The sequence below is a fragment of the Equus asinus genome, chromosome 18 (genome assembly GCF_041296235.1).
Source record: "Equus asinus isolate D_3611 breed Donkey chromosome 18, EquAss-T2T_v2, whole genome shotgun sequence".
In the NCBI taxonomy this organism is placed as follows: domain Eukaryota; kingdom Metazoa; phylum Chordata; class Mammalia; order Perissodactyla; family Equidae; genus Equus; species Equus asinus.
In genome coordinates this window covers 3,081,699-3,096,072 of record NC_091807.1, presented here as the reverse complement: position 1 = coordinate 3,096,072, position 14,374 = coordinate 3,081,699, and the positions used below count along the sequence as shown (strand labels likewise).

At 41.6% G+C, this 14,374-nt stretch overlaps 1 protein-coding gene across 3 annotated transcripts in view; it reads right to left on the bottom strand.

Moving 5' to 3' along the window:
* VGLL3 (vestigial like family member 3) overlaps positions 1 to 14,001 on the bottom strand; it is a 52,694-nt gene extending 38,693 nt beyond the window's left edge. The window contains exons 1-2 of one of the 3 annotated variants that reach the window (XM_014865883.3): positions 13,261 to 14,001; positions 1,059 to 1,323 (exon numbers count right to left, since the gene is read on the bottom strand). In XM_014865883.3, the coding sequence (XP_014721369.1) occupies positions 1,059 to 1,323; positions 13,261 to 13,386 (391 nt within the window). In that variant the 5' untranslated portion in view covers positions 13,387 to 14,001. Of the gene's footprint in view, positions 1 to 1,058; positions 1,327 to 13,260 lie in introns of all 3 variants that reach the window. The other 2 variants (XM_014865876.3, XM_014865893.3) reach the window with 2 other exon arrangements.
* Positions 14,002 to 14,374: the final 373 nt, after the last annotated feature.

Sequence of the window (14,374 nt, the reverse complement as noted above, 5' to 3'; positions counted from 1 at the left end):
GTCATAGGATCACCCGGGCACCGGGTCAGGTCTGATTCTGAGACTGTGACTCAGTATGTCTGAGTTTGGCGGCCTGCGATCTCTGTTTGTAACAGCACTAGATCAACAAGGATCAGATGTGAGCCTGCACTGGAACCCCTGGGTGGCTCACCAAAACAGATTAGCTACCCCTGAGTTTCCGATTCAGTAAGGTGTGGGGTGTGACCCAAGAATTTGCATTTCTAACCAGCCCCCACCTGATTCGGACATTCCTGGTCTTGGAAACCACATTTTGAGAACCGTTTTACGAGATGCTTCTTGCAACCAGGTGAGCTCAGCAGAAATGTCCATAACACATTCCTCTAAAACTACTACTGGGACGATGTATTATCTTTTCTCTAACCTTGTAATTATCCCAATCAGGACGTCACCCAACGATTTTCTATGTGTCCAATTCAAACACACCTCTGTGACGTCTATGTAGAGGGAAAGCGAGAAAAGGATGCCCATTCTACTGGTTTCCTTTCCAGAGCTAAGAACAAGAGCTAAGCTAGGTAGACTCAGTCAATAATGTCTGGATTGTACACTACAAGGAGTAAACACCACGACAAAGCAGGACAGAGAGAGCTCTTAAGAGAACACAGAAGGCTTTCAAAGTCTGTATTTCTGCGTCAGACTCAAACCTCTGCTATGTCACCACGTAGCACCTAGTGGAATGAGCAAGAGCTAATTTTTAAAAGCTGATGCAGGCACGCCTATTATTTAGACATCCAAATTGGGCCATCGGGGCTTAAGGAATGGTGCTTCTCAGCTCGATGCTGCCACTATAAACTTGAGCTGGTTGCATCACTACTTTCCATGAGGAATTAAGGGGTGTGACTGCATCCTTTCCAACCCCACATTCCACATGTGACAAAACGGATCCAGCTGTTTGTCTGAAAGAAATTCCTTGCTGTCCTTAAAAATTAAAAAGCAAATGGATATCCGTCCTCCAGGGGCACGTCTCCAGCTGGAACCTGGTACAGGCAGTTGCGAAACAGAGACGGTGCCCTGGAGAGCATCTGCTTTTGAATTCTTACCTCGCCAGAGGGGGGTTAGCCCCATCTTGCTTTTTGAAATGGCAGATTCTGGATGGAGGGTGCTGGCTTGGCCCAAAGCTCTTGAGAAGTGTTCATCCACTACTGACCCAATGTCTCCCTGGAAATAAGTGAAAAGGACACAGCGAGAGTTAAGGTACTCCATCTCGGCAGGCTGGTCTTTCTCCTCCTCCTCCTCCTCCTCCTCTTGTTTGCTGGGAAGGGTGACTTCCAGAGAGTCCTGCATCTTGCTGTATACCGCTAACTTCTTCTGGGATGGAATAAACAAAACACAGTATCAAAGACAGTTTGTAAAAAAGCATTAACTAGTTAACTTTTCACTTAAAAAAAAGAATCTAAATATTAGCATATGTTCACAAACTGATTGTTTTGCATCTGCTCTACTCCATCCTTCCCCTCCCCAAACCAGCCTTCTCCTTCCCATCCTGAAAGAAAGGCTGTTATTTCAAATGTGTAAGAGTTTTAAAACTCCATTATCAAATGGTATGCTTTCAGAGTGTGAAAACAGGTTTGTTTTTTTCTTAAACTAGATACACCAAAAGGAGAATGGCTTTAAAAAAAAGTGACTGATTCCTTCCAGTTTTTCTTCCTGTTTTCTATTTTAAAGATTTAATGTGCAACAACCTGAGAGCGTGGGATGGGGAGGGAGGGAGCAAAGGAGGCCTGCCTGTCTGCCGGACGGGTGGAGAAGAAAAGAGCTCCTCATAAACGGAATACGCTAAAATAAAAACAGGAATGTAGCATCTTATACAAGGATTTGGCAGATGTGCTGAACTCATTTCTCAAAAATCAAACCAAAATGACAAAATAAGTCTGTGTGAAGATTCATTCTGCATGGAACATATTTTTCAGATGTTCGTCTTACCACCATTATCATAGAGGGAGAAATGGCATTGCTGTGGCTTATAGAAAATAATACGAGATACCAGCAAGGGCTAGTATGACTTTCAAATAAAAATGAGACGGGCTTGATAATTTTAAAATATTTTTAAAACATACAATCATACCCATAATAGTAGTTAATAAATATCATGCCAAACACTCTTGTAAAACTTTCTATTTATTAATGACGCCCATTTAATCTTTATAATTCTATAACATGGTTAGTGTTACTATCCATATTTTAAAGATGAAGAAACTAAGGCACAGAAAACTGAGGTAACTTGTCAAAGGTCACAGAGCATGTAAGCGCTGGAGCCAGAAGGCATAACAAACACATGCAGGCGTACACAGGCAGGTGCGAGTCTGTGTGGGAGGAGAGCAGGGGATATCCAGAGGGAAAAAAATCAAAAATTTTGTTTTGTATTATTTCTCTCGGTACTAAGTTTCTAGTTGTTACTTTCTTATTACTGCTTTTTAATATTTCCAAACATTTCTCATCAAGCACATATTACTTTTATAATCAACAACCTCAGTGTGAATTATGTATAAGAAGATAATGCTAAAGATCATAAAATTCATTATCCTAATGATGAAATGACCTTTCTATCCTCTGGTTGCCTGTAAAACCTATTCCTTTGTCATACCATTTTTCTTACTTCAGAAAAAAATGCATGCTGGGAAATGAATGTGAGTTGAAAAAAATAAGTCATTCTAGAATACTCAGTAAGCACATAGTTTTGCAAATGTTATCAAAACACATAACCCAGACTCTTAGGTTTCTAATGTAATTACTGGCTTCAAAATCTATAGCCTCGAATTATAAATGCATCATTCAATAAATTGAACCCTTCCCCCTGGCAATGAATATGCTGTTCTTGTGTGACATGGGTCCTAAAATGTTCAGGCATATTACGAGCAGCAGGTTATTATTTAGGGGCTGTTATTTATAAATATATACATTTCTTTTTATTTAAAATTTGTGTCAATATGGTTATCGCTTGGTGATGAATAGATAATTCATTCCTTGTGAGTGACTGTGCCTTGCTGATGAATAGCTGATTGTAATGACTGAGTGGCTATATTTCTCACAATCTGTTTTACACAGATTTCAACATGTTGATATTTTAACTTCAATAGTAAAAACACCACAGTCACATAGGCTATGTATAAAATGAGAGGATTGATCTCAAGTGACCTCTAACGTTACTCCTAGCTTTAAATTCCATTATAAAATTAGACAAATATTACGATTTAGTGGTCAAATCATGGTACTGTTTCTCTTTGTGCATGTGTATTTACCTGAAGTTATACTGTTTTAAGCACACACACACACTCTCTGCCGAATCTTCAGGCATAGCAAAAAGAAGCACTGTTTTTACGAGAAGGAAATTAAAACTGATCTGCAGAGTAGCTTCACTGTCCACAAGTGTTCATTATTATTTATGAAACCGATTTCTTTTTCCTACTGATGTCCAGCTCAGCATCAGTGTGAGAGTTGAGTTTTGCATCTAATTGTTTCATTTGTTTAATTTTAACTTTTATTATTTAAATGAGAAAGCTCTGCTGTCTTAATTATCCAAAGAAAGGCAATGTTGTTTTTTACCCCACTTAGCAATTAATTCTTAGGTGAAATGAAATTAATTAAAGTTTTATATATATATATATATATATATATATATATAGAAAAGATCTGTAAACTACAAATCCTGATATAAATGCAGCATAGTATTATGACCAATAATAGCAATAATAAAATATCAATTTTTAAATTGATGGCAGTTGAATATAATCAATAGATTTTCAATCTATTTAAGATCACACAATTTTCTAAATGTTACATAATTTCGTGTTATTGCTCTTCAACCAATTGTTGAATGGTTGGATACAAATAAATTAATTAATCTAAAAATTACACACTTTTAAATATGAAATGGGGAGAAAGTGAGCAAAATGTGACATTATATTAAAATGCCATTTATTAGTCAATTTTCTAAAAACCATTCTTCTGTCAGATGCACTAATTCTCTATATTCTTTAGTATTTCATATATATGTAATATATGTCTGTATACATATATCTGCTTTTATATAAATATATACTGATACACAATTCTTTTTGATATGCAAACATCTGTGGTTCTATAAAATATCTATATTGACTCTTCTATTTAAGTAAAGTTTTTTGAAATGATTATAAAATATGTTTCCTTTTTTTCTCTCTCCCAACCCTTTAAGGTAGGCCCTCCACTAATTAAATAAATTTGCTTGGAGACTATCAAACAAATAAAATAAAAAGGGAGCCTATGATACACCTACCAATAGGCAGGGCACAAGGCATCTCTACCATTCCTTGTTATACTTTTTTCAGATAAAGTAGGTCAATTTTCACAAATTGTAGTGAACCAATTTAGATATTTACATTTACACACACACACTCACACATCCATTTACAGCCTCACTACCAACTCCACTGGTTAAAAGAATTCCAAAGTATCCAAATGGCCTAATAGTTCCCTAAAATGGAACACGCAATTTGCATAGATTTTTTAAACATGCAGCGTGAGCATGAAGAAAACAGGAACACAGAATTGAAACAGCAACTGATTCATACATGGCCAATCCCACCACCCTACTGTTCTTCTCCAGAGGCTCTTAAGCCTCAACTACTTTCCCTGCTCTGTGCTCTGGTGACTGTGAATCAATTCTTTGCCTTTTCCTTAACTAAGGAGATACTCATGTGCGCTTTTGCCATATTCTGTATTCATTTGGTCTTTGCTCCTTGGAATGAAACTTCCCTGGTGTTATCTTCTTTCTTGAGAATAATATAGAAAATTCAAAACATTGAGAATAAATCTCAAATCATCAGAACCTAGATTTCCTGAATCAAGGCAATGTAGTTCATACGTTTCTTCAAAGGCACAATCATTTCCTAAAAATACTCCAATCTCTGAAAAATGTTCATACTTTTCTTAAGAGACCCTGAAGAATTGTTAATAAAAATAAAGTCATCAAAAGGAACTTCAAGGACTATAAGTTGGTTTATTTAAGGCACATTAGCCAGGGACAATTTTTCCCCAGGTGCAATGACCTGGAGTTAGGTGAAACAATGATGGATGGAGTTAGCAGACACGAAGTTAAAACTAAGTCACAAAGAGGTTAGAGCTGCAGTGTGAAGAGTCGGCCTCCCGGGCAAACCACGCCCAGCCACCCCGCAGCCTGCCATCAGGCACGACAGAAACAAACTCGCCCAGGAATGTGCAGGGGAAAGGATTTGTCTGACAAGAGAAAGACTTCCATGTCAGGAGCCAAATACCACGAACTCCCCAAGGCTTAAGCCTGCAAAACGCCAAGTGATTACTGTGCATATGTGGAAACTTTTTTCCTAAGGAAACAAAAGTATTTTAATGAATCATTGGATATTTGGAAACAGCTTTCTTAAAAAAAATTTCTTCTGGCTATCTTCTCTAAATGCAACGGTTCTTTTATGTTCAAAAATATGGTGGAGCATTTAAGAAAGGACTACTAGCCGGGAATAAAGATCTCAAAATTAGAAAGTTCATAAAAGCAGTACATTGCACTTTGATCACATTTTTTTTGAATTTACTTGGATAACAGAGCTTTAAAAATATCTCGGAGAGCTTTGAAATTTTGATCCTTGGCCTATCTAGAAGAGGAGGAATCAGGTTAAGGGAAGGTGGGTCAGGATAAGGAAGATATGCCACAGCCCTTCTGCGTATTTCATTTCACTTATCCCTCACACACACGCAATACTTTGTCTGAATAATAACTCCTAATTTACACACACAAAAACTGACTGACTTGGCTAGGATCATCTAACTACTAAGTGACAGAGAGGGAATTAGAACCTATTTCTGTCTACAATGCACATGCCAAGAAAATAAATGAAAGAAAATGAGTCTCTATATGATATTTATTTCAATCGAATAAACAAATAGAAGTCCACAGTCAGCATGGCATGACACGCTAACTAAGGAGAGTCTAAAGTTATTTATAACATTAAAAAAATTAGAGATGTAAACATGTATCAGAGGTATAGCTATTAAGTCATGGAGTAGATGCATATCTAGATGAAACTGAACTTCTATATCTAAAAATGTATTGTCCCCTTGGCAAGTCTGATACATAATACATTGCCTACCATTTTTCTGGAAATCCTATTTTGGAAATGTGAGCAGCGCCAATTTGTGAGAGACAGTCACACCAAGAGATTCTATATTTTTTTGCTTTTTTAAAAAAATGTTTTTCCTTATAGTAGGCAAGAGCAAACCAAAAATATTATTCCTTAACATGGTCAGCTATTTTTGAGCACACTTGCCTCTCAATGATTCTGGTCGTTAACAAAAATCAAACTCTTCCCCTCCAAGGATGAAAATTTTCCAGTTTTGAGGATGTTCAAAAAAAATGTGCCACGGGCTTAGGGAGAATTTCAAAATTTGCATTCCCAAAATGTTTTAAGCAATGATCACATCATAAGGGTATGTATTCTCTCTCAAACCGACGACTTTGAATACAATCGTTTCTGAAGTATAAATTTCTGATATGTTTTTTGTTTGTTTCTTCTGGGTTTTTATTAACGTTTTTTTTAAAGATTGGCCCTGGGCTATCTGTTGCCAATGTTTTTTTTTTCCTTCTTCTTCTTCTCCCCAAAGCCCTCCAGTACAGAGTTGTATCTTCTAGTTCTTCAAGTTCTGCTACGTGGGACGGGGCCTCAGCATGGTTTGACGAGCCATGCTAGGTCCGTGCCCAGGATCTGAACCAGCGAAACACTGGGCTGCCAAAGCGGAACAGGTGAACTTAACCACTGGCCACGGGGCTGGCCCCATCTAGTATGTTTGTATAATCCTATTACTAGACTTAGGGTATGATTTCACTTTTTAAAATTTATCTGTTATTCATCAAATTGTCAATTAATTCCTATTTTGTGCCACTAACTGTGCAAAGGCTTGGAGCCACAAAGATGAAATTGTTAGCCTGTCCCTAAGCTCAATCTGCTTATAGTTGGTTGGGAGAGCACTGGAAGAGCCTCAGGGTTTACCCATATGGCTAATTATGTTATTTCTCTAAGTAGCTAATATTTAAAAATGAGAAAAGGAAGAAGGTAACATTAGGTAAATTACTAATTGTTTTCCTGTTTCTGAGGAAGCTCAGAAGGAAAAGGAACACAGTAGAAAGAGAAGTGGAAAGAGAGAGAGGATTTGACCAAAACCAGTCCATGAGTTCGGGTAAGTCATGGAACCCTGTGACCCTCAGCTTCCTCTTCTGAGAATGAGAGATTCTGACCTGATTGTCTCAAAGGTCTTGTCCAACTGCATATCCTAATAAGCCACACGCGGGAGCTCTAGAAAAACTCACATGTAATTTTGTCTCTTCTGCTAGCCGCCGCCTCTGATTTTGCAGGACACTAACCAAGCAAACCCTACAGACCACTGAAGACTAACTCATTTCCAGGCACAGCTCATCTAGCCCAATTCCTACCAATTCGTTTTGGTACTTCCTTTATCTATCTTCATAGTAACAAGAAAGGACGCATCCATCGAGCCCCCAACTAAATCACACAAGATCAAAAGTTTGGCATACTAAAACAACATAGTTCTAAGAGGAAGAGGACACCTCTTTACTTTAGGTCATTGTTTCTTTCTTTTTCTTTTTTTGAGCTCTACTAAAGTACGAGACAAGTGAAAAATAGTTCAGTGACCCCAGTTCAGACCCTTGTAAATTACTGGCATCAATCAGGTATCTTCTGAAATATTTGCAAACACGGCACTTAGGACTCATTTCTAGCAGCATGCGTTTGGGTCTAATGGTTCAAGGCACTCTTGGGGTCTTCCTAAATGAATAGTTAAAGCAGAAAACCAGCTGCTTAAAGAGATGCTTTTTGAAAGATTCAGGTCAGAGTTTTGCCCAAAATTATTTTGTTCACTGTCTCTGCCAGAACCTGGAATTCAAGTATTTACAGAGCCTTGGTTTCTTGAATGAAAATGTTTTTTAGAGACAGTACCTTAAATTATTATCTATTACTAGATGTATTAATTTTGGGACTTTTTAAAAAGCTAGCTGGAAAACAGGGCCTATGGGAATGGGATCCAATTTAAGTGCCCAGGTTTTAGAACGACAGTCACCTAACTCACAAGTTTGCTTTAGGATCTGCCCTACGCATCACAAGCATAATATTTTTAGTCTCATTGCAAATTCCGTTTGCCCAGAAATATACGAGACAGAAATATGCATACTGCCCAACACGGTCAGCACAGCATCTCTTCTGTAGTAGCTCAAACAGTCACTGTACAGGATGGTTCTACCCTCTGAACATCCTCATTTCCCTCGATGTGAGCCACGTGCCTGCCATCCCCAAGTCTGTGATATGCGAGACTTTCCTGAGTGCTGGGTGAAGTTGGACTTCCCTGCATTTAACCAAAATGCCCTTCACTTGAATTCCCAGAGAGTGTCACCTTGTCCCAGCATTTGGTCTTCTGGTGAACACATCCTCATTATGCATGATTTTATGGATTTAGAGCCTGCCCTTACTATCGTTATTGTAATCTCCATTCTGGTTGACTGCCAGAGACAACAGTTCAGCTTAGTTATTTTAAAGTTTAATTTTTCCTCTAGCTTTGAATTTTCTGGCTGAAAAGTTATTGGGAGCATAAAACTGCGGGGCACTTTAAGCTTCTAAGTCTCTGCAGTCAAGTTAATTTGTGTCGTGTGGAATTATAAGGGCTGTTCTTTCTCAAAGAAGTCCTGTATGAATTCTTATAAATCCACTTAAGTCCCTGCTTACAGTTGCAAGAAAATTAGATCCTCCACCTTAAATAAGTTGACTGTGTATTGAAACTATTTAAGATGTAATTGTACTCTTTTCTTAATGAATCTAAACTTACATTGGAATGGCAATGATATACGAGGCACTTCAAACTAACTGTTAACGCCGCTTCCTGCATATTATTTTAAAATAAATAAATGTTCATTTGTTAAGTGGATATTCTTCCTCATCAACAAAGGATGCAACAAGGATGGCAAAAGTCATTAGCATAATACAAATGCTTGCAAAAGGACTTTGGAATGCCCAAACTAAAAACATACACTACCAAGGACTTGGAAAGAATTTCAAGCTGCAAGGCCAAAGAATCTACTGCATATTAATCTTCTTTATCAAAAAGTTGATTTCGAGCACTGAAGACAAAAATAAGCTTATTGTGCAACAGCGGAAAAAAAAAGCTTAGAGGCTGCAAGGCATGGTGGAAAGATGCTACACTGGGGAGCAGGGGATCTGGTGGTCCTAATTTTGTCACTGATTACCTTTGAAACTTTTAGCCAGGCATTTCAGCCCTATGAACATGTATTTTCCCATCTCTAAAAGAGGGGTTAAAGTATGTTTTTCCAGGGTTTTTTCCTGACAAACAGAATCTCAGAGAGGTTTTCTGACCTAACCAAGGCGGCAGAATCCAGAGAAAGAGTTTTAAAAACGCCTCACTGACATACAACTGCAGGCCTGCCTCCCAAGGGCACTTGAGTCTGTTAAGTGGAAGCGTGCATGCAGACTCACCCAGCTGTCACCCTCGGAGAGGACCAAGTAAACGTGTCGAACTTATATGAAGTCCTAAGTGGGACTGTTAAAAAGCCCCTTTGCACATTTAGAAAACTGGCGATTCTTCTTCTCTGCCTTCACCGCCCCCTCTGGAAACTACACAATTCTGAAAATTTGCTTAAAGTATCTTCTTAACGTTAACATTATGAATACATGGGGGGTGGCTTCAGACAACAGATAGTCTGCACTTAAGATGAGAAATCCACTGAGTATGAAGGGAATCTATGATTTCATATTATTTCCCTCAATTTTTCCTGACACATATTTTGACAATTTTTCTCTCGGTTCCTACTTTCCCTGTTAGAATACAAGTACATTCCTTTCTGCACACGTTCGGCACTGTCATCATGCCTCGGGAGCATGTGCTGAGAGACTGAGTTAAGAGTTCTCCCGAGGAGATGTTAGCAACTGATGTATTAAGGCCATGAAGACACGGTGGGCCTGGAGGCCGGGGAGCTCAGCATCCCTCAGCAAAGAGGGCTCTATAACACGCACTGTAAGATTAATGCATAGGCATGCAATTTCTAGGAATTAACATCAGGGGCTATAAAATTTATTTTTCAGATATATTTACATATTGCTTTGAATCATTTAGCCTACTGTATGCCTAAGTAACACCCTGCAGTGCAGCCTGATGTATACACAGTTCACTGTGTCCTTAAGACACTAACCTACCACCTGCCTACAAGGTATAAGATGATCAATATAAAACTAAACTTAAAATTTGAAGTGTACATTTGTGCTTTTAGGGGAAAAGCTGAGAGTACACACACCTGGAGTATGAAATTCTATTATTTCAAAAAGGATTTTCAGCTATATGATCACACCTCAAAAGGAAAAATATACCTATGTTTAAAATCCATTATGATGAAGCATTTTGATATACCAATTTACAAGGACTTCAGAGATATACAGATTTGAGAAAAAAAACTCAGTTCAAAGGTTCACTACTACACTGGAATACAGAAGTAATACAAAACTTTAACATTCTCTTTTCTAACATTTTCTAAATGATCATTAAACTTTCTTTATAGCTCCATCACTTTTCCTGCTTCTTGTCCTTTTTCCTCCCCAAGTCAATTGCTCAAATGCAGTATGAGTTGTAGCCCTTATTTCTGTCTCCCAGGCAAGATGCTATTAGGGGTCACTTCCCATGTACGGAGAAAACAATCTTCATGGATAATAATGATAAAACCTTATGGAATGCAAAAACAACCAAAATATGTATTCTCGGATGACTGCATCAGGGCCAAGTCAATATTAGTCCCACTTCACCCACGCACTGCATAGTCTAAAAATGCTGTCAGCCTGATAAGAATTTCCTGATTTACTCTTTTTTCCAATAAAAAATATAGGTCATCAAAATAAACTCCTGACAGTAAAAGAACAGTAGTCACACCATCAAGTCTCTTTTTATTTTGCTGGCCGGTGAGGGTCAAATAGTCTCTTTCCTTGACAAGAAAAGTAATCTCAAACAAGCCATTTTAGTGAAAGCAGCATGAAAATTTCCAAGCTCACCTCTCAACTAAGCTGTTAAGGTCAGCGCAGCCTGACATCGCCTTGAGCGATACCCACAGAAGTCCAAAGCATGTGGACGTTGATCACCACTTACTATACATACAACGCATCGATGTGGGCGATTCAAGGGGAAAGAAGCTCATTCTTCAGTTTGTTGATGGTCTTAAGTGAAAGAATGGAATTTGGGCACTGAGTGTCAGGGTTATTGCAAAAGTTAGACAAAGTACTGGAGTGATTTCTGATTGAAAACTAAATTTTATGATTAGAAATTTATAATTTTTCTGATACTGAATTTTATTTTCTGGCTGAAAAGAATATTACAGTTCCAACCCACACCACAGATTCATATACTGATGGAATTATGTTCACAACTCCAGAAAATAAAACCTTATTCACAACTTCTACTAGTTCAAGTTATTTTTAAGGGGGGGAACACCTATCTGTATGTTTAGTAAAGTCTGAGTCTGTTGCTTGTCCACATTCCAATTGATAATTGGAGGCTTCTACAGTCTCTGAGACGGAGGAAAGGAGAGGAGGAAAAAGGGTGATTCATTTGGGATGGAGTGGTAACAAAGCACATAAACTGATATCCAGCGTCTCCTTGCCTCACCTGCCTCAGTTGTACCTAGATAGTTTTCTCCACTACCTATATCTCTTATACTTAAAGCCAAAGAAAAACAAACGGCAAAACCAAAATGTTTTAATCTGTCACCCTTAACCACAAATTACAAAACGCTTTCCCATCTCCCTCCCTAAAAGTAATCTTGCTTTGAAATGCTGAAGCTGCTGAATATTAAAAAAAAAAAAAAAAAATGTGATAGCGAGACAGTGAGGTCCTGCCTCTTTTGCCCCCCTTGGTCGTGGTTCAGCTGATACTGTTTAGCAGATAAGTCTAGAGCATGCACCCTTCCAGAATCAGCTGAATTTCACAGTCCCTAAATTCTAAACAGAAGTTATGATTTCTTTCCACAGAGTAGCACTATAAATCTAGTGAAGAAAGAGAGGTAAAGAAAATATAGAAATTAAAAGGCCAAATTAATTAAAGAGCCAAATCCTTAAGACAACAATAAAACATATGGTTTCTAAGAAACTAAAAATATCAGTCAATGAATTCTGTGTATGGTAATTTCCAAACCATGCCTAGGTCCCTGATAAGCGTCTCCATCTCAGAGTGCATAAACTGTATTTTTTAAGTCTCTTCACATCAACCCACCCTAATTCCCAGAACTGAGGACCCTATTCTGGTACAACCCAGTGTCACATACTCACATCCATGTTTTCTGTAGCACTAACTAAGCCTTGACACACACTCTTGGTGTTCAGAGAGGAATGTCCAGGGGTACATAGTGCCAAATTCCCCAGAAACGCGCTCTCCCTTCTAAAGGAACTATCATCTCCCTGGTTCCTGAACTTTCTTTATCAACAGCATTCCTGGTCTGCGCATGTGGAGACCCAGTATCCGGTGACCCAAGGTTACCTGGGTGGGGAGGAGGGGGGAGGGTGTGCAGGAAGCGGGGGAAACGGACACTTCCAAGACCTAACTATAACACCTCTGTGCTTTGATGGAATTAAAAATGAATGAGGGACTTTGGGATCAATCCCTGTCCTCTAAGTCCCTAAGTGGTGAGAAGACAGACTCTGCGGAGTTCTGGTAGCATTTGACAACCATTCCACTAGACCCATGTTCCACCATAAAGGTCTGAGAAAAGTCACTCCCTGAGCTCACGTCCAGGGAGGCTCCCCTATGTCAGGAATACATTTCATCCTCTTCATCAAGAAACCCTGAAACACTCTGCCTTTCCAAAGGAAACAAAATATTTAGTGTAAAGGAAGTTTACTCACATACTCCTAAGACAGATGCCCTTGGTGAGTTTCAGAGAACTGAGCCCTAAGAGCTAAGGTGGCAATGAGAAGCAGCCTCTGAGCTCCGGCGACAGGAGCTCAGTGAAGCCCCGAGCCAGGTGATGCCTCTCATCGAATCCCCACCCGACCACCAGCAGTTCGTCCCTTCCCGAAGCCTCTCCTCCTCTCTTCGGATGCCTTTCGGCTCAAGGGCACTCCTGCAGGTCCCAGAGCATCCTCCGCACCACCCGTCCCGGCAGGACGTCGCCGGAGCCCACGTCGATACTCCCGGGGCCCCTGGCTCCCGCCCCCGCAGGCTGCCCGGTCGGTGACTCACCTGCTGGCCAGGTTGGGGCGCCGGGTGGTAGCAGGCTGTGGGGCAGGTTGCAGCTGCCACAGGGTTGGGCAGATACTGGGGCGCTCCATACGGCTGGGGGTGATACATCACCTCCGCACAACTCATGGCAGCCGGGGCAGCGGCGGCCCCCGAGCTGCCGCCGCCGCTCTGCGCGCTCGCGCCACCGGCGCCGCCGCCGCCTCTGTCGCTGCTCCAGCTGCTTCTGCGGCGAAGGCGGGTCCTGGGCGGCCGCGGGCTCCGCGCGGGGCGCGGGCTCGGGAGGGGGTGGCAATCAGCGGCGGCCCATGCGCGGGCACCTGCATCTTCAGCCCGCCGGTGGCCCCTGCCCGCGCTTATCGAGCGGCTCGGGGACGCAGCGGCCCGCCGCGCAGCGCGGGCATGACAGCGCCGGGCTCCGGCGGGGGCAGCGGCGCCCGGGGCAGCGCCAGCCGCAGCCGCAGCCCCGGCCCGGGTCGGGCAGCCCTGGGCGCCGCGGCTCTGCTTTGCATAGACACAGTGCACGCCCGGGGCTCGTCCTATCCCCGGCGCGCCCGGCTGGGCGAGGACGGGGGCGGGGGCAGAGGGAGGGACGGCCGGGGAGGAGCGGGCGCTCGGCGCCTCCGGGGCTCTGAGCGCGGCCGGCGAGCTTCCTCCCCCTCGGTCCGCGGCGGGCGGGTAGTGCGGATGGGGCACCCCGGGGAGGGCCGGCTGCGGATTGGAGCAAAGTTGGAAGCCCTCCCCGCCTCCCAGCGTGGGACGGTGGTGGAGGGGAATGGTATGCGAGCGGCTGCGCTCCCTGCGAGCAGCGCGGCTCCCACCCTGTGTCCGTCACCTGGCCGCATGGGCGAGGCTTCCCAAGCCCACGGAACTTCTGCAGGGAGCTCCAGCGCAGAGGCCAAGTGTGCTGAGAGGTGGAACAGAGCGGTGCAAAACGCCCTGGGATCAGCTCCTGCGTTAAATATAGCTGTAAGTGAGAGCTGACTTTATTGCAAGTGCGCACATGCCAAGAATGCAGCACAGTTTTCTACAAGCAATCTCCGCCTTAAGTTTCCGTCTTGATACTATGACATTCTTGTGGGACGTCAACCTGTTCTGGCTTTTCCTGCCTGGGTTC